This window comes from Brachycentrus maculatus, unplaced genomic scaffold, assembly GCF_059751285.1.
Source record: "Brachycentrus maculatus isolate JH-2025_06_01 unplaced genomic scaffold, ASM5975128v1 h1tg000005l, whole genome shotgun sequence".
Classification (NCBI taxonomy): domain Eukaryota; kingdom Metazoa; phylum Arthropoda; class Insecta; order Trichoptera; family Brachycentridae; genus Brachycentrus; species Brachycentrus maculatus.
Genome location: NW_028280760.1, coordinates 1,304,663 through 1,326,094, shown reverse-complemented (window position 1 = coordinate 1,326,094; position 21,432 = coordinate 1,304,663). Strand labels below are relative to the sequence as shown.

Here is a 21,432-nt window from a genome sequence, read left to right as displayed (position 1 = left end):
AATAAAATACTTATATGAGAACACTTTTGAGTTTATTAATGTAAACACAAATATATAAATAATATAAATGCTCACAAAACTAGTCGTCTTTACATTAATGAAGTAAAATTTGGTCTCATAAAAGTGTTTTATTTTTTCATTTCAATTATCGTGCTATCCTACAAAGCTAATGTCAAACCAATAAACAACATGAGATTTGCGAGATTCACGAGTCACTCGGTTATTGAATTTAATTTAAAAAATGATAAAACAGTTTTAATATAAAGGCACCACACTTAATTATTAACTTTAAACTACGCTTCGGTTTTAAAGACGTCGTCCGATTGTCGTTACGAACCTCTCAGACTAAATTGACGACGTCAGTAACAACAAAACAACGTCACACGCTTTCGCACACGTTTCAGTGACTAATGACGTAGGTACAAAAAACCAGGGCTGCCTGTTTTAACATCGTTTTAATTACGGATAAATAAATACTTCACGAACGTAGCATGTCTTTGACTAACTGATGCAATTGAATAATTTTGCGGGGTATAAAATGAATGGCTTTCGAAACATCTCCGTTACGATGTACAGCAGTGGTTCTGAACCTTTTTGAAGTCAGAGAGCACTTTTGTTCAAAACTTTTCACCAAAACTAAAGATCCAAAAAACACACAATGATAAAAATAAAACGGTTTTTTCTTATATAAACATTAACTTTAAAAAAATAAAAAGAAACATATATATTTTAATTGTTTAATGTGACACCTGAATAACCCCTGACACTGGTTTTGTGTGACACCTGTTTAATATTTGATATAGCTACTCTCATTGCTTCATACAAAATGCTAAGCCAAGGTTCACAATCAAGAGTAAAAAACCTTTCAATGAACTAACCATTGATGGAACACCGTCTGTACACATTCCTCCACATAACTCCCACGATATTTTCAATTGTTCTAAGTATGATGATAAATAATCAAAGATATATTGACGGCTGTTGTGAGGTGAGCGCACACAGCTTCACTTTGCAAGGGTGCTGCCATCTAGCCATTATATTTGTAACTCAAATCGCACAGTAAATGAGCAAAATAAAATTTTGGTTTTCATGTTTTCGCGGAGCACTTGCAACTAGCTCGCGGCGCACCGGTTAAGAACCACTGATGTACAGGCTCGTCTCGGCTGACGTACGACGCATTGTTATATAATTGAAGCTATAAGCTGCCTGAAGGGTGGAAGCGAAGTACGGTTGGTCTCCATATAAATCGGGTCTTCGAGCTCTGTAACTCATATCGAAGTATTTCGAAATAATGACCCAATCTAGCAGAGACAAATTTCTACTTGGGGTAACTAAGAAATAGACACAATGTACTGATTTATGTTTCCTATTAACTGCGATTGTATCAATTACGTTTTTTGTTCGCTGATAAATTAGACCGAATCCAAGGCGTATAGTATCGGAATACCTCTATTAATTCTGACATAATTGGTATATTCACAATAGTCCGCTTTTTCACCAACATCCGAATACATCTATCAAGATGTTATTGAAATAAAAGTTACTTTTTACGGAACAAAAATAAATTATTAAGTGTTTATACCACATGAGCCTTAAAGGCTTGCACACTTTACATCAAGGTTAAGAATAATGATGAATAATGTCTTTGTATATGGTATACGTGTATGTGTATCAATGTATGTATGTACATATATGTATGAACGTATGCATGGTTATGTTAAAATATCTTTGATTTGCATTATTTTTATTTTTAGTATACTTTAAATATTTTTTATATATGTGTTTAAAAAAAAACATATTGTATATTATGTATGTGTAATCATATGTATCTTAGAAGTTTGCACACTTTACCTCAAGGATTATAATAGAATAACGATGAATAATAATGTTTATTTTTGAAAGAATATAAAGTTGTGTTCATATATCTTTAATTCAACTTCTTATTATATTTAAGACAGTGTTATTTATTTTTAAATATTTTAAGTTCTATAATGTTTATATCATATCGACGTGCCCTACGTAAAGTGCTCGAATTACATTTTTGTCAATTTTGAGATATTTGGTGTATGCTATCAACTGACCGTTATCTACAAATATAAACAAACAAAAAATATATAAAACAAATTACGCCTAGTTTTCAGGCGTATAAGACGCTATCTACATCGAATTTTCGAAATGAACTGAACTCCTAAAACGCTAACTACTTAATTTTTGACAAAGCATAAAGTTTTAAAACGATTTGGTACATTATTTCATTGCGTTTTTGAATGTTTAATACTAGTTTTGAATTTCAGATTAAACCGTTAATTAATAAAATAAAAATACGTTAAAAAATCTTCTAAGCTCTCTCCTGTAAATTAACAAATTTGCAGATAGGGGCCGTCGATATGAACCTTAGAGGCTTGCAAACTTTACCTCAAGGTTTGGAATAAAGAAAATAATAAAAAAAGTCTAATTTATCGAGACAACGTAGTTGTTAAAGGGTTCACTCCTCTTGGAGTCTGGAGATAGTTGAATGTTGAATAGGTTAAGGATGTGTACTCACCGGCCGCCCTGGCTTCCTTGCACGCCTCGTACATGTCCTGCTTGATGTCCAGGTTGTCATCCGCGATGGTCTCCCCCACCGTGACGAACCGCTCCACCGCCAGGTTAACGGCCTGCCCCACCCGCGCCACCGCCCGCCCGCCGCCGCTGCCGCCGCCGCCGCCGCACCGCTCGCTGCGGTGGGACACCAGCGTGGAAATCTGAAACACTCGTACCGGTAAGATAGAGGGTCTGTCAAGAAGCATAGATGCTTCTGTATCACATCCGGGAATGCACAGGTATAACTTTCAATACCAGTGAGAATCGCACTAGTCAAAACTATTAAACCTATCTGAAACTATCAAAACGAGTGGGAATGGGACCCCACAAGATGGACCCCATTTTTTTCCTACAATATGTATAAAGAAATATTTTTAGTTTATACATCCAAGATTTTTTCTAAAACTTTTGAATATTTTGCAGATAAGATGTAACGTTTGTAACGCATGACAGAATGAAAATGATGCAATAAGGTGTGAAATCTGTGCCCGCTATTTCTCAATACCAAGTGTTCAATAAAAATCCAATGCAGCTAAAAAGAAACTGGAAATTCAGCTTTCGCTACAGATAAAATCTTCCTTGCATATAATCTGAAGTGTGCATTTCCCGAGAACGCTTTATTTTCTCGTTTTCCTTCAATATCCGGATAATCAGCAATTTTTCCATTGTAAGCGATTTATTAGGAATTTTTATACTACGCTCAGGATATACATTTTTAATACTTTCTTGTATTTATCCTGCCACATTCTCAAAACAAACTATACTTAACTTATCATACTATACTACTACTGGCCTTCATACGCACACCATGCACCATTGGTTATCTATGTCCATCTATGTTAAAATTAATGTTTTTGCCCGGCTTCGCCTGTGATTTTTAATATTACATTGTTTTAAAGAAACACGTGTTGAGGGCCAATCACATTTGTTGTCTGTAGTGATATAATAACAGTATCTCACTTAAATGTCATGTTTATGGCTTAAAATATTTGTTAAATATCTCGAAAACCTTATTCTATTTATATTATTCTTATTCTATTTCATAGTTGTCATAATATTTGTAATAAAAATTCTCCGGCCTTATCGGTGTGATTTGTCCGACAAAAGATTCATTGTTTCGGTATTAGAGTACGGATTCACTGATGCGGATTATCAAATCTAAATGATCGGATCTTACCCGCCCTAATTCAAACAATATTTTGAGGTTTTATACTTTAAAAAAAATCATTTTCACGTGCAAAATATCAATTTTTAGGTTAGTTGTCTCTAGTCATGTCACTCTGTCAACACGTGCATCTTACTAAGCAAGTAGGTATGCATTAGTGCATATAGTGCAATTTTAAATTTATCTTTGTTTAATTTTTTTTCTTCATGTTTTCAGATTTACCGGAAAATCGATGATATGGAATTTTTTTCACCATCCATCCCGGAAAATTGGAAGCGTGCCGTACTTGAATACTTGAATGTACAGTAAACCCCCCTATAAAGCTGAAATAGGGACCACATTATCGGAGGGGATGTTATAAGGAAGTTAATGTTTTAAAAATTTTATTTCAATTTGAACTATTATAGTCATTTCTGCAAGTCAAAATGTACAAAAACAATTCCAAACATAACATTCCCTATGAAAAAGGGGTACCCATGTCAACGTTACAGGGGGGTTTACTGTACTTATGTACGCTATATCCAAATAAAAGTTGGTAGTTTGTATAAGTTAGGTGTATAAATTACTAGAATGTCTAAGGACAAAAGATATGAGCACTATTTTTCTTGCATTATCATGCCAAGAAGATGAATGGCTCCGCTGCTATTTAGTGCATAAGATTCCTACAAGATTCAGAAATGCCATAAAAATTCTCATTTAATTGAATGGATGCTCTAACGACACTATTCTTTCGTGACAACATTCGGCGGAAGGAATTACAATTTTAATGGGAAAAATTTTCGCTAGACTTTCGTTTCCATCCAATACGGATAAGAGCAATTTACGTTTAAAATTAAAATTTTGGTAAGATTATCTCAGTGCTACAAACACAGGTGTATTTTATATTTTTTTCTTAAGTGTCGCCATAAAATTTATATTCAAAGTTAGTACCTAATCTGGTTAAGTTTGCTAGAGATTAATTTAAAAATGTAATTAAATAAATTATAACATAACATTGTATCGTTTAAAACTATGGTCGTTGTGAATTGTTTTTTTTTCATCGTTAGGTAAAAAAATAATATTAAAGGTCACTGCTTAATAGAACCATTCTCAAACTAACCATAGATGGCTCTCGTGAACTAAAAAATAAACATAAACTGTCATGACATTTATTATATATGTATGAGTTCCAAAAGAATTGAGTAGTGTGGTAGAAAGAATGGTGATTGTTGCATGAGTGTAAAGTGATCACATGACCAGCCTGTAACAGGTTGTAAGGCCTAAAAATACCCAGACTTCCATTTTCTTCTTCATCTATGTTGAGATATTAACATGGATGAACAGCTTATTTTCAGCTGTTGTCTGTTGACAGTCTGTTGACAATCTATGTCAACATAGATTACAGCTCATTTTCAGCTTACGGACCCATCGGTGTTAAGGCCGATAAATACGATAAATCGCAACTAATTTTCTTTAAACCCAAGTAATGTCTGACGAATTGATTTTTTTTAAAACACCATTTTTTTATTGAAAAAATAAGTTTTTCTTCCAAATTAATATACGGTTTTTAAAAGAAAAGAGTTATTGAAAAGTAAGGAATTAAAAAATGATATATTCTAAAAAAACTCAAATTCCAAAATTGCGCATGGAAACACGTTTGGCCCCCCGCGCAGGCGATCGCTTAATGAATTCCCAGTTCCTTCTAAGCAACTTAAATTTTGACACCTCAACATGATAAAGAAGAATATGGAAGTCTGGATATTTTCAGCTTAAAAGCTTACGAACGCATCGGCGTTAAATAAAACTCGATAGTGTCGTTCTGGTTTTAATGGGGTGAATAACGTCGCATTTTTAGTTGCTTTCACAGCGAAGCGAAGCAGTTTTTTTTAGTTAAATATCTCATTATCATAAAGTATCTCCTTGTGAAATATTGTCTCGTTAGCTGCAGCTGACGCTTCCACTCTCCTTTTTCGTTAATGGCCAAAAAGAATTTATGAAACCGCGCCATTAAAACGCTCACCAAAAATCACACTCGTTATGAAAGATCGCTAATACAAATTGGCTTTTTAATTGAGCACCGTTATTAATTTCAGATGGGATTTGTACGAAACGGAAATAATTTACTTTTTATGAGGGGAGGTAAAGAATATTTAGTTTAAATATTTATTTATATTTCATCATACAAATTACAATAATGTGCCCTCTCTAAGTTATTGTCCGCCTCCGTGGTGTAATGGTAACCGTGTTTACCTACCGCACTGGGGGTCCCGGGTTCGATTCCCAGGGGGAAGGTTGAATATAAATATAAGTGATTTTACACTCTAATATTTATTCAATTTTACCCTGGACTGGTCATTGAAGTGCATGAGTGACCACCTTGCCTTCATGTAAGTAACGATCAAGATAAAAACTGTGTCAATACGATGCAGTGCCCTATGCACCATTGGGTGCGGATAAGGGTTAGAAGTTTTTCTGTGCCAATGGCACATCTAAAAATACTCATTCGTGAAACTATACCAAAGAAAATTGTTTATGACAGAGCTAAGACCATTAGTGAAATAAATCAACAATTGACATATGAGTATATAACTTGCTGATTTAAATATTTTAAAAAAATAAAACACTTGTAGAAACCCATTTTTTAATGTATCTATGTTAACACGCCTCGTTTTGAGAACTACAGATATTCCAATCAACAGGTGACGTCATTTGTAGTTCTCGAAACTAGTCGTGTAAATTCAAAAATGGTATTTTGTCAATCTACAAATGTTTTATTTTTACATTGAAACCATCATGTTATTCCATGAAGGCCACATCCATAAATAACTCACTGTCTTTGCAAACATTACGTGCCTCTTCTACATTCATACATTTCTCATAAACACCCGGCGATTATTCCGACGTATTAACAAATGTTATAGTATAAAATGGCAAACACATCTCTACTATTATTACATCAAGGTCTATTGATGTCCGTCAACAGTTCCTTAAAAGCTTAATCGGCTCTAAGTCTAATCCCTTAGACTAATCTCTCATGGTCTCAACATTGAAAACAGAAAATAAAAACTAACCTCGATAGATTAACTCTTATATATTTTAGAAATATCTTTTTGGACGTTGCTTTTTGTCTTCTTCTTTATGTAGGTCTATGTCCTGTCATTCTCCGGTCCACTCCTGAGAGGTGGATAACCAGATCTCACCATAGTTTAGGTGGTCTTCCTGGGGGTCTGCTACCTCTTATGCTGCTAGCTGTCCGCTGCTGTCCTCACCACTCGATCCGAACTCGCTCTTCCAACATGATTTCTCCAGAAACGTCTTCTTTCTCTTACCCATCCCACAACATATTCATTTTCGCAGATTTTTCTTATTTCACAGTTTCTTACTCTGTCGCAAAGTGTTAGGCCTACAATGGGTCGTAGAGTCTTCATTTTGGATGTCCTAAGAAGGCTTTTTGTTCTCGCGGTGTCAGCTCTACTTTCTGTGCCGTATGTCATGACCGGTCTTGGCAGGTCGTATTAATCTCACCTTACTCTCCTTCAGCATGTGTTTATTTTTTCAATTTTGCTTTTTACAATTTATTAATAAAAAATAATTTATTGGAAACGTCGAAAATTATTATAATTTAAAATTGCGCTTAAATCGTACATTTTTCTTTGTTTGTTTTTATACGTCTGTACTTTACTTTTGCATCAGTTAATTTAAATCAGGTTAATTTCCAACTATTTTAAATTTATAAATTTGTTTACATTTCACTTCTTTTCATCATTACATATACTATCCAAATGGGTTGAAGTTAAATTTTTTATAATTTTTTTATTTTAAATTCTTTTGTATTTCACAATATAATGTAAATACAAGTTTAAAAAATGTTAATGCAAAAAAAGATCTCACAAAGGCATGGCCTATGTGTGGGTATACATTATATTTTAGGTTATAGCAAAGGGCACTGGCAAGAATACAATAGATATTATCAGAAATAAAATAAGATTAAAAGTGCTAATATAAAGTAAAACACCATTTTTTGTGTTATCAAATTTTTGTTCAGTAATTGTAGATTTCCTACAATTAAGAATTATTTATATCAAGTTTTTTTTTTAAATATTTATATTTAAACGCAGTTGGAAAATATGTATAACTGGGCATTCACAAGGCTTTATATCGGTCATAAGCTGATTTAAGTGATCATTTTATTCACTATGTAAAATTCACCATTTAATCCATGATTGACAACCACATTACTCAAAATTTAGGATGTTTGATTTATGCTTCAATTGAAAAGATTGCTCACAAACTGTGCGTTACTTTGTCAGCAACATATATGGTTGTAATATCTCAACATTTATGAAGAAGAAGATGATTTTTTCAAGATTCAAGATATGATAATTTCATGCATAAATGTAACACGCAGTATATCTTTTAAAACACATCCTCGTGTATGAATTCTGCGTGGAATTGTATGACTGGGGCCCGGTGACCTCTTCACCGAGCAATACTAGATTATCCGAGTAGGTACTCAATAAAATATCGAGTTCTGAAACGTATCTGGCTGATTCGCCCTTTTGTTAACTGCCACTTGAATATTCCTGACATTTCACGATTGTTCCTTCCCCTTTCGCTCGCGTTACTCTCGGATATTATTTCCTTTATTTCCCGAGAAATTAAATAAAGGCCTTCTCCGTAACGGTTACATTTCCACAGACATCTAGCCGAGTTCTTCCTTCGCTCTCCCTCCCTCTAAGCACCACACAACATGAGAGAACTTCTAACTTAGTTACGAATCGCGTGTCTGTTAACTGTGCGTTTCGATAACTGAAAAGGTCTCGTTATTGTAATACACGAGGCCTGAAAATTCAAGTAAACCATGTCCACTTTTGGGAAAACCTTTATAATCTAAAAAGACAGTATCCTAAGCAATTTATTTATACTCTTTTATTTATCTTAAACAAGGATCAGTAACCATTTAGTATCAATATTTCTTAATATAGATACAGAGAGATTTTTTTCTGATTTTATTACTGACGCAACCATGCTATTTCTTACACGAACATAAATTCTATATTTTCCGATACAAAGTTGTAAAATATTCCTTAATTTTTTTCCTTCGTATGTAAGATTCTTAGTACATATCACCATTTCTTAAAATCTACTATGACACGTGTTTCGATCCATTCCGCATCATTTTCAAACACCAAAATGGCGTGAAAAAACACAGAAAATGATGCGGAATGCATCGAAACACGTGTCACACTAGATTTTAGGAAATAGTGGTATTTACCAAGTAAAACGTTAATTGAAAATGGATAGATTTTACCGCAGAGTGACTGCCGAATCAATTAATGAAAAAATGTAAAATTGTCTTAAAGAAGTATATTCTTCGATATAAAAATTAGCGATGCGTAATTTTTCACTAAAATTATTTTTTAAATTATTAAAATTATTTGTTTAAAATATATATTAATAAAACAAACACGTTTGTCAGTCCGGCACAATATTGGAAAAATTATTTCAACACTCTCGTTATCATTCATCAGAGTACCACTAAGTTAACGATGTCTTTAAAATACAAAAAAAATACTTTCATTAATTGATTCGGTACTTTTTGGTAATATACTCGTATTGCCATTTTTATGATATAACAGTGAAAAATTGATTAAATAAAACCCGTTACACCACTCACACCTGATCTGTCATTGTGCTATATTTTTTGCAATTATTAGCACACGTATAGGGTGTATTTGATATTTCCCAAGAATTTTCATGAAACGATATGAGTTTTAAAAAAATAACCATTATATAATACTAGTAGAATAGCATTTTATGTAATAAAACAACAGCTTCATAGTTTTTTCAATTGTTATTTTATTCCATTGTAGTTTTTTCCCGTTGTTACTCACATCATGAGACTGATGATGTCGGTAAAGACGATACCCAATCACTGTTCAAATAAAGTCAAAGTACATTATTATTAAAATGAAAAAAACTACATTATTATTGTTTATGAAATTTTCCTTACAATGTCGTATTGTAAAGGCAATTTTGAATACGTTTATATTTAGAAACCATATCAAAATTTGCCTCTAAAAAAAAAAGAACGATCAAAATTCATCATTCCGATGATGTCGATATCGATGACACCCGATCATCGGGCAAATAAAATAAAAGTGGAAAAACAACATACCTACTGATTCTTTTAATTTACGAAATTTTCGTTATAATATCAGGTTTCAAAGGCAATTTCGAAGACGTTAATATTTGAAAAATATCAAAATATGCCGCTGAAAGAACGATTAAAATTCAATGAACCCCGCTGTACCCTTTAACCTTAAATATAAGAATTATTTTATCATTACCGAGTGGAATCTGAGCGAACGGAATTAAATTGGCATTAATAGAAATCGTTAGTAGAGCCTGCCGTGTTTACCTTCGCGTACTTTAAGGTTACGACTAGCCAATTAAATTTTGACATTTAAACTATGAAAACATGAACTTTCGCGTATCACTGAATTCCCGGATGGAGCTTTTACTGGGAAAGCGGCGCACGTATAAAGTTTTGACAAAGCGCACCTTAGATTTTATTCGTGTGCCTATTTCGGGAACAAAGCCTTAAAATTCGGGAATGGGAAATAATTTATTTGAGTATTACCTAATAAAAAGTAAAGCACCACGCACGTGAAAATATTCGCCATATTAAGTTTTATTAATATATAATATGATATATACTTTGCAAACACTAACAGAACTTAATCTTTGCTTTTAAAATATGTATTACACATTTCTAGGTATAAGCTATTAATGATTATTTTTAACAAAACGATATACAGTAAAGAAAATTGCGCGTGCAACACCGTACACGCGATAGCAATAAAACTTCTTAAAAAATAAAGAATAAGAGAGATGTAGTGTAAGAGACAGAAAAGGGAGCATCTTAAAAGAAATATAATACAAAATTTGTATTAGAAATTTTCCGTTTATCCTATATTTATACTGTCATTGATTGCTTCTTCAATTTGTAATATTAAGATTTAAACTAACTAACTAACCATGACGCCGCTTCTCCACAGGGGTAGGCAGAGGAATAGAACGCCACACAAATCTGTATTTGCAAACAATCTTCGCCTTTTCTAAATTCGTGCATCCTCATCCATACCCACCAATTATTTCAATCACTGACATGACCTCTTTCAAGTATTTGAAATACTTGATCATGCCTCGTAAGTATTCCTCGGTTTTCTATTGCTTTAATTACCAATCGCATTCACCTCATAAATTTGTTTTACTTTTTTTTCTTCACTTGTTCATACTAAGATTTAAGATTCAAGATTACTAAGATTTTGAACAAACTGACATTAACATTAATATTTTTTTAGATTGAAAGTTTGGTCATTAAAATAAATGAGCATTGTCGGCATGAAAATACCAAGTTAGCTTGGTGTAAAAATCGCAAGTTTTAGAGCTTGCGATTTTTCTTGTTTTCTTTAAAATATAAAATATGTTTTTTGACATATTTTTCTCACACTTGAATTCATAAATTTCAAAATAAAACCTGTAGATTTTAATGACCGAACACTTGAATGTATTCCTAGCTAGGAGTACATCAAATATTCAATATATTTATTACCTTAAACCTACACTATAATCCTGTAATCCCATTTGAAGCAGCCGTATATCCAACAACGAATCACAAATTAAAGCAAATTTATTGAAAAAGATTGCTAAAAAAATAGTGAGTTTGAAAAAATAAACAGCGTTATATAATAATGTTGTTTATTTTTTTATTAAAGCAGTGGAATATAAATTATTGTAAATATATGTAACGCCGTTCATTTTTGCGTTTAAAAGAGTGTAAATTAAAAGCGTAATATAAATTATTGTAAAATACGAAACGTTACTTATTTTAGTTGTTGTTTAAAATAGCAAACATAAACGACGTAATATAAATTATTGTAACAATACGTTACGGTTTTTATTTTTTATTACGATTATTGAAAACAGTGTGAATAAACATCTTAAGATAAATTATTATAATTCCAAACCATTCGTTCTGTTCCCAGCTTTTACTCTACTTTCTTATCTTTATCAATCTTTCCAACACTAGAAAACATACTACCTCAATATGCGAAATTATTTAGCTGTTTAAATGCTATTTTTTTACATCCTCTTTTACATATTTTTACATCTGTGTTCCGTTCATCATCCTATATTATTATGTAGTTTATACATATAAAATATACATCGAAAATTAGACCCTTAGAATAAACGTTTTAAAACACAATCCCAATCAACATGATATTATTTTTTTAATGTAAATGCAAAAAACGATGATGATAATAAATATATCACGATTTTTAATAATTTAAATTTTACCTAGTAAATACTAAATGAAACTTACCTTAAAAATGGATAGATTTTACCACAAAGTGACTGCCGAATCAATTAATGAAAACATATTACGATTAACTTAAAATTTTAGATTTTTATAATACATATCGCTCACTCCTTTCAAGAACGTCATAAATCAAAAATCGTCAATTTGCAGTTGTGCATGTTTTCGGAATGCCCATAAAATGTACTATATTCCAGCAAAGGCGTCATATTTTTAACTTAATATTTACCCGGTACAGGGCATAAAGTGTTGTTTTTGCATTTTGATGAAAAGGTATTGTTTTTTTTTTAATATACTAAATATTTTATAAATCTAGAAAAAACCTTCAGGTTTTACCTAAAAAGATCTGTTGCACAGTAAAAAGTTCAGTAAGTGGCTTGATGATTATTTTTAATACATCGTATTATATTTTCAAACTTTAAAAACGTTCTCCTGAAAATTCAAGCATTTTGATTTATGACGTTCTTGAAAGGAGTGAGCGATATATATATACATATATATATATATATATATATATATATATATATATATATATATATATATATATATATATATATATATATATATATATATATATATATATATATATATATATATATATATATATATATACATATATATATATATATATATATATATATATATATATATATATATATATATAGATTGTTTTTGTTTTCGAAATAAATGGTAAATAAGAGGTCATTGATATCGGGAGGTTGTTGATTTCCCGCTAAGGCTCGCAGCGTGACAGGACACGCTCGGGGGTAGCGAGTCGGGGTTGACAGCTCACCTGGCTAGACCTCCAGTAGTCGGCCACGTCTCCCATTGTGCCGGTGCCTGGCTATCTCATAACGCGTCGTATTTACCGAGTCACAATATAACCTATAACACGAGGGAACTGAAGCGACAACACCGCGCCGCGGGCAGCGGGCCCGCTGGAGAGGCGCCTGGCGCGGGCATGTTGTGGCGACTCGCGGGTTGTGTATGGTGCTGGGGATGTGCGGCACAGCGACCGTGCGGCCGCCAGGCTCGCGGGACACTTGCAGCGCTGAGCGGCGCGGGGAGCGAGGCGCCCCGCGCCGCCCGCTGATCGATACTGCCACCCGCCGCCCGGACGGCCAGGCCGGGACAACCGCGGCCCGGAACACCGCCGCCTTTCTTACCCCCTTTTACTTTTTCTAACGTTTTCCTAAACATCCGCGGAACAGCGGATAGTGTTTGGTCATCGTGCGTAAGATTTAGCCATCAAAACCATATATTAATTCGAAGAATTAAAAAAAAGGTATTTTAATCTTAATATATAATCTAGAAAATTTTGTTGTGATTTATCGTATACTGGCCCTTGAATGTTTGGTCATAGTGTATAAGGTGAAAATAGGGGATAGTTAAGTCGATATAAGTAAACGGAGAGAGACATTAGGGGATTGTTTTAAAATACACACCATATGTAATTTTTATTTATTGATTGGACATTTAATTAAGAACTCCAAATTCATATTTTATGTATTGAAATCAAATACTGATTTGAGTCAGCTAAATTGTAAACTTTTTTTGAAATCGTGTCAATTGTTTCGTTTTGTATTATTGTGGGGTATTATTGACACGAATTTTTATTTTGAAAAATCAGTGTTTGTTTTTTCATATTTTAAATACATATGTAATACCCGTAATTTGAAACACTCGATTTCGTGCTAGCTGTGTAACTCGATGCCATTTATAATTGTTTCATAGAAAATTTCAATTATCATCAAATAAACGTCGGCTTGTAAGATGATTTTCAAGATTTTTCAGGACTCTTAGAGAATTGAAAGAATCTCTCATAAGAATAAATGTGCATGTTAGATTTTTAGATAGACTTTTTTTAACGTTTAATGGGAATCTCCACATTTTTTGGCCGTCGTTTATATTTTCATTTCGTCGTTTATATTTATTATATGCTGTTATATTTCGACTATAGTGGTGACTGATTGTGGCGCCATCACTTGAGAAATTTGTGAAGTTTATATACCGTCAACCATAACATCTTCTTTCATATAAAACGATAAATGGTTCATCTCAAATTGATTTAGTACGTATTGTGTTGCAAGTTCATCTAAGTAAAAATATCGTAAAAAAAAAAACTAAAAATGTAATATATTATATTTAAACTTACATATCTATTTATGTGTAATATGTGTGTGCGTATGTATTGGAAAATCTTATCTTTTCCTTTCGATTAGATCAATCATAATAATTCTGGGAGTTCTCCGAAAATGATGTTATTCAATTTTCCTCTGTCGGCATTCAATAAGGCTCGGCGAGCACACATTTCTACGCGACACTCGTCACATTTCGATCATTAATAACCGATATCCCCCGTTCCTACGCGTCACCATCCGGACGGCCAGTATATCGCGCGCCTCGTGTGCGGATTGTGCCAGTCATGTGCGCATCACGGGCGATCAATCACCGACCGCGGCCGCGAGTCGACCTGCCCTGCTCCGGGAGACCGCGGGAAAGTAGTGACAGTCGTGCCTCGTGTCCGACCAAACGTTCGGGAAAATATCGCCGTTTCACATAACCAAACAAATCCTTTTTACATTCAACCATTTAAAACGCACGTGTGTAATTTACTTGAAAATATACATTTAAAATCTTTTATTTATGATGCTATTTCATGAAATAAATTCTGAAAATGGTGCTGAACGGTGATTACATTAGACGTTTTTGGGGCTTTTCATAGGTAATTAATATAATTTTCAATCAAATATCATTCACATTCGGCTCAGTTTTAAGATTAAACACGAGTTTCTTTCATGAAATGTGTATATCTCATTCAATTTTATTAGTAAATAACAAAAATTTTCAAACGTAATGCGATTTTTCATAACTAACCTCAAATAATAAACATTGTCATTTTAATGTAAAAAAGGCTTCATAAAATAATAATGCACGTAATATAATTGTTAAAATTGTGAAAATAACTTAAATTCTCAAACGTTTTAAGGTTTATCACAACTAACCTCAAATAATAAACATTGTCTTTTTAATGTAAAAAAAAACTCGGAAAAATAAAGTAAAAAATAAAGTAATTAAGTTCTAAATGAAAAAATTATTAAAGTTTGTTTAAAAATAATTAATATTTATTAATAATTACTTTAAAATATCTCATTAAATATTTTATTTTTGTTATTTTAAAAATAAACGAACCGCGTCATTTAATGTATTTTTAATGAATGATTAATATTTTTTGTGATTTGATATTTGAAAAAATAGTAAAGTGTTGAATGATATTGATAAATACAAGTAAATTGTTCGACGCAGTCGCCGTTGATAGCGTGCAACAGTTTGCACTCAGCGATGGCGCGAACTGTAAAATAAATGCAAAATTTCCAACTCATTGACGAGATGTTTTCAGCTGACGTTTGCGATCAGTTCATCGAGGTCGCTGAACAATATTCAAAACGGTAGGAAAATAAACAACACGCGCGCTTGTCTAGTGGCCTATTTATACGCGAGAAGCTTTCCCAATAACAACATATTCTTGGTTATGTTCGCCGTTCGCGAAAACGGGAAAGAAAATTAAAAATCATGTAAAAACGGACATGCAGACACTTGATCACACATGGTTTCACTTAAAAGCGAGGTTTAGGATGGGTATTTTGATGGTATATTCAAAGGAGAATGTAAAAGTTAGCGAAATACTGAAGGTGTTAGTGACAACAGTTGGTGACAGCTTTTGACGTAAGATCTGACGAGTTTTGACGCGAACGGGACGCGGATAACCAGGGACGCATAAATGTGCGCGTAATATTACCTGTTTTATTAAGGGCAGCAGCGTTTGTTCGATACTTCGCGTTTTTATTTCGGGTAGATTGTAATCTGGCGGATCTTCGGGCGCCATTCCGATGGCCGCCCCGCCCACGCACTGCCGCCCGCGCCCCCCTCCCGCCCTGCCCGGAGCAGCACCTTGTCTATTCATAAATTACACGCGAGAACATCTAATAAAAACAATATTCAACGACAAAAGGGGCGTTTTGCGGGCTATTTGAATGCGAGACAATACCCACGGCGCTGAAAACTTTTTTAGCAAAAGTTTTCAGGAACTTTCAGGACGATATACACATGTATACATATACATATACGTATACATATACGTTATAAATTAAATATAGATGTTATAACGCAGTTCATTCAAAGATATCGCTATGGTATGATAACTTTATGATGAAATGCTTTATGGAAGATATTTGTTATTTTCTCTTTTTTTCCTTTAAACATGCTTCTTACCTTATGTTTTTTTAATGCCTGTTTACTGTATTTTTTAGAATGCAAAAATATAAAGTAATAATGCTTTATATTTTATACTTTTCCCTGTGTTTTCTTATTTTTGTCTTTATTGTATATATTAAAATCTTGTTAACCTTAATCCTAGTGTCCCAATATTTTGGGACACGGGGAGTAATGAAAATTACTCAACGGGAATACTTTGTATGTGAATTATGTATGTAATATGTTTAACATATCGACTGCCAGTGTCAGCCACCGGTAGCCGACACAAGACATTTCAATTGGGTCGGCCATCGGAGGCTGACACTTCGTACCTTATTTAGTCATATAAAGTCAATATAAGGTACAAAGTGTGAGCCTCCGGTGGCCGACGAGACGCAATTGAAATGCCTTGTGTCGGCCACCGGTGCCCGTCAAAGTGTCAAATAAATAAATAAATGTTATAACGCAGTTCATTCAAAGATATTGATTTGAGCTTACTTTAATCCTTTATTATCTGTTTATTTAATTAATTAATTTATTTTGCATCTCCTCTATTTTCACCGTATGCAAGATGACAAAACATTCTTCACGATATTCGTTGTTCTGCAAAGTCGTCATAAGATACATAAACAATAGATATGAAATACATACTTATTATATTCTATTTTTATTTGTATTTCATCAGACACAATTCAAATAACTCAAATTAATTCAAATAACAATAATGTCCCCTACCGAATTTTCCCGTGCCGAAGGCACATTTTATAACACTTATTTATAAAACTAATATGAGCATTACATACAATCAAATACGGCATGGCTGAAAGATTTGATCTAAATCTACCCACTTCAATTATCCATTTATGAATAGCTTTTTTTCTTAATTTCTTTATTAATGACTTTATTGGTAACGGAAGCAGGTTGTACAACTTTATTGCATACTAATCCAAGTTCTTTTAACCAAAAGACGCATGTGTTATTACGTTTCTATAAAGTGTGGTATTACATGTTGATTTTTTTAAATTTAATAAATTAATAAATAATTTAATTTAATAAATAACAGCTCGAAAATGCGAACAACAGATCGCATCTTTCCGTCGAGAGTGCTTCAAATCTCATGTGTGTTATACAAATTTATCATGAAAAAAATGACATTAAGTCATAGGTCTCAAGAGTTCAAATCCTAACACGCTCAACCGCGCTGAGGATTTGAACCCTTGGAGACGTGTGTTCGCGCCCAATTTTTTTTAGAATAGTTATATACGTATATTGGAATTTGACCTTTTTATAAAATATTTTGAAAAAGTATTTTTATACGGGTATATATATTTTTTAAAATTACCTTTCAATAACTCTTCTTTTCAAAAACCATATCTTTATTTCGAAGAAAAACAGGTTTTTTAAAACATAAACGGTGTCTTAAAAAAAAATCAATTACATCAAATGTCACCTGGGTTTAGAAAAAAATAAGTTACAATTTATTGGGCCTTTTCTTCGTTTGATAATGCTACCGAATTATGGCGGGTTCAATTATTAATATACAATAGACCCCTATTTTATTATCCGGAATTTACTAACCGGGTTGAAAAAAAAGTGCTGATTTGCACGAAATGAATTACGTGTATCGTTGTTGCGTTGTAACGCATAACAAATTGGTCGTTGCTTTATGCGTTATTTTTAACGACGTCCTGAAAAATGTAAGTCACGGAATCAAAAAGAACTGCTGGCTTAAGGGAGTACTCTCAAACAAACAATTCAGTAAGCGACCGGCTGCGCGAGGGGCCAGACGTGTCTCCACGCATATATATATTTTTTAAATATATTTTTTTATATAAATAAAGGTATATATTGGATATATATATATTGGATATTTATATATATAAATATATATATATATATATATATACATATATATATATATATATATATATATATATATATATATATATATATATATATATATATATATATATATATATATATATATATATATATATATCGCTCACTCCTTTCAAGAACGTCATAAATCAAAAATCGTCAATTTCCAGTTGTGCATGTTTTCGGAATGCCCAGAAAATGTACTATATCCCAGCAAAAGAGGCATATTTTTAACTTAATATTTACCCGCTACAGGGCAGAAAATGTTGTTTTTGCATTTTGAAGAAAATGTATTGTTTAATTATTTTTATAAATAAATTAAATATTTTTCAAATGTAGAAAAAACCTTCAGGTTTAACCTAAAAAGATCTGTTGCACAGTTAAAAATTCAATAAGTGGTTTGATATTTATTTTTAATACACTGTGTTATATTTTTAAACTTTAAAATCGTTCTCCTGAAAAATCAAGTATTTTGATTTATGACGTTCTTGAAAGGAGTGAGCGATATATATATAAATATTATTATTATTTTTTTTTAATTCCTTACCTTTGAATAATTCTTTTCTTTGAGATATCACTGTATTTCAATATTTATTTTGGCGACAACGATAATTGAAATCGGAATTAAATATTTTCAAGTTAAATGATTTAATCACTGTACAAAGAGTACCTGCTGATTTTTTAGGGGAAGGTTTTTAAAGGAAACACAATTTTTCATCTTAATTTATTAATTCATTGGCACAGAATCACATGACAATTTCATAATTATGTCTAAAAATAATTAATGTAAGACACAAAGATTTTTAATGGTAATATATATTAATAAATTTGTTTCAACATTAATTTCTAAATAAAACATTTTTATATTTAATAATTTATTTATATAATGGTAACTGCTTAAATGAGAGTCTTTTATTTTTTATTATTTAACAACTATGGTGATTTTTTTAATAATTTAAAACCATCATTAACTTTGTGGTAATATAACACTCTCCTTATTATTCATCTTTCACTTTATGTATTGTTACTTACAATCTCTTTCAGTAGTAGGTATTACGCAAAGAGAATGAAATGAAAATTTACATGTAAATAAAACTGATCTTCATTTGGATAATTTAGAAATAAATAAAGCAATTATTAAAGATCTGCCCATAATAAATAATCTTCCTCGAAAGTTATCTCGAGGAACCCAAAGAATTCATGGGTGCTGCAGAGAGATAACATGATTCGAAGGCATGGCCTAGGTTACCTTGTCCAGGACAGAAGGACCTACAACCTGAGGACGAGGAGAGCTGACCCCAGCAGTCTGTAAGGATGATAAGCTGGGATGGAGCCAGGAAGAAGACCCATATTAAATAAACAATTAAATTTAACATTACGTTTATTTTCTTCCCATTGTGATTCCTACATATTCTTTCATTCTTTCAATAAATAATAATAATAATTTTTGTTACATATAAATAGGTTACCAAAGCAGTTTCACTTTAGTCACAAGTGTTTTTGCCTACAATTTTCATTAATAAATTACATGAAATTATAGTAACTTAATTATAGTTACCTAATGATGTAATGGTTATTCCGAAACCGTAGAGTATTTAAGTAGTATTACACAAAGTGAAATAGGAATAATAAAGAGAGTATAAAGAATGGTTTTAGTTATGTTTATTTAAATATTTAAACAAATGAACCCAAGGTTGGCACCAAAAATTGGAAATTATTGAAAGATATATTTGATATTTATCTTCTTTTTACCCTCAACTGGACCCAATAATGCATAACCCACTGCATCACATCAAGACTGTTATGATTGTTAATTACGCGAAGACAAGGTGATCAGTCCTGCGCTTCATGTCAAAGGTGATATTAAGACATTGGTAACATTGAAGTTTGTTGATGAAATGTAATTTGACGCGGGCGGTATTAGATCACATTGAGAGAATGACAGAATGAATATTTTTGTACTTTAGTGACATCTATCAGCTACATAGCAAAGCAAATATGACATGAAATTAGACGTTTAAGATGCGTTTTTTATAAATGAAGTTGAAGGTAACTGAAATGCACAAAAATGTGCACACCGCCGCAGCATAAGGCTTCTGAAACGCACAAATATGTGCACACTGTAAACAATGTGTTATATAAATACATTAATAAAGTAAAAAATTACTAACATTTATTTTAACCTTCCTGGAAATTAAACCCGAGACCTCCAGTACAGAAGCCAAATGCGCTTACCACTCAATACAAAGACCGACAAATATTTAATATTAGGTAACTTAGTATGAAGAGTTAGTTTTCAAAAGTCGACAAATCCTGAGAGTTTTATCAAAATAAGACAAATATGTAAGACAGTGAACAGTTTCGGCATTAAAATCATCTATCTACACTCTTGACAGACTTTTTACAAGGACAATATAAGAAGGTTGTATATTGCCAAACTTTAAAAGTGGATATGCCACTTTTGAAAACTGACTCCTGATAAGTATTTTATATTGAAATATAGCTATCCGTGAAAGGAAAAGAAAGAAGAGTTGCAAAAATGACCTTTTCACATTTTCCAAATTGATCTTGAATAACTAAAACCGAAAAAAGTAAAATTTTTGATAAAGTATTTTTTAGACATTTAGTTTATTAGGTTATTTGATAGATTCTTTTTCATTGGATATAATTCACACACAAATGGTGCAAAGGGTGCCCCATTGAGTCAACTCAATGCTCATTTGATCCCATGCAATCACATGAAGGCAAGGTTATCAGTCCTGCGATCCAGATTCTTGGTTTTAGGAATGGAATATATTTGATAGGATACAGATAAAGTAAGCGAAGGAATAAAGACAAAGGAGATTGCCGCTATATGAGAAAGGAAATGAAATAAGAGCACTCGGGGTTGCATAAACATACTTGTGATTTTGACGCAGTAATTTATATGTACAAGTTTCTTGAGGAAACTCACTAGATTCAGAAAAGAAATTTGATTGTTAGTAACCCATGAAAAAGACAAAATAATGTATATTTTAAAAACCTGTCAACACATTGTTGTCAGGCAGTTTTTTCATCAACCCCGACCTTAATTATACTCAGACAGTCTGCTGCCTGACACTCAGTATAGTAACCACAAACCCAATTCCGATCTGTATCTGATTCATTGTGTTTTAGCGTCTCTCGCTCTCTACCAAAAGTAAGCAAATAG

At 32.3% G+C, this 21,432-nt stretch overlaps 1 protein-coding gene across 1 annotated transcript in view; it reads right to left on the bottom strand.

Moving 5' to 3' along the window:
• alpha-Catr (alpha-catenin related) overlaps positions 1-12,939 on the bottom strand; it is a 148,575-nt gene extending 135,636 nt beyond the window's left edge. Inside the window, exons 1-2 of the mRNA XM_088257695.1 lie at positions 12,904-12,939; positions 2,546-2,744 (exon numbers count right to left, since the gene is read on the bottom strand). Of these exons, the coding sequence (XP_088113821.1) occupies positions 2,546-2,744; positions 12,904-12,939 (235 nt within the window). The remainder of the gene's footprint in view (positions 1-2,545; positions 2,745-12,903) is intronic.
• Positions 12,940-21,432: the final 8,493 nt, after the last annotated feature.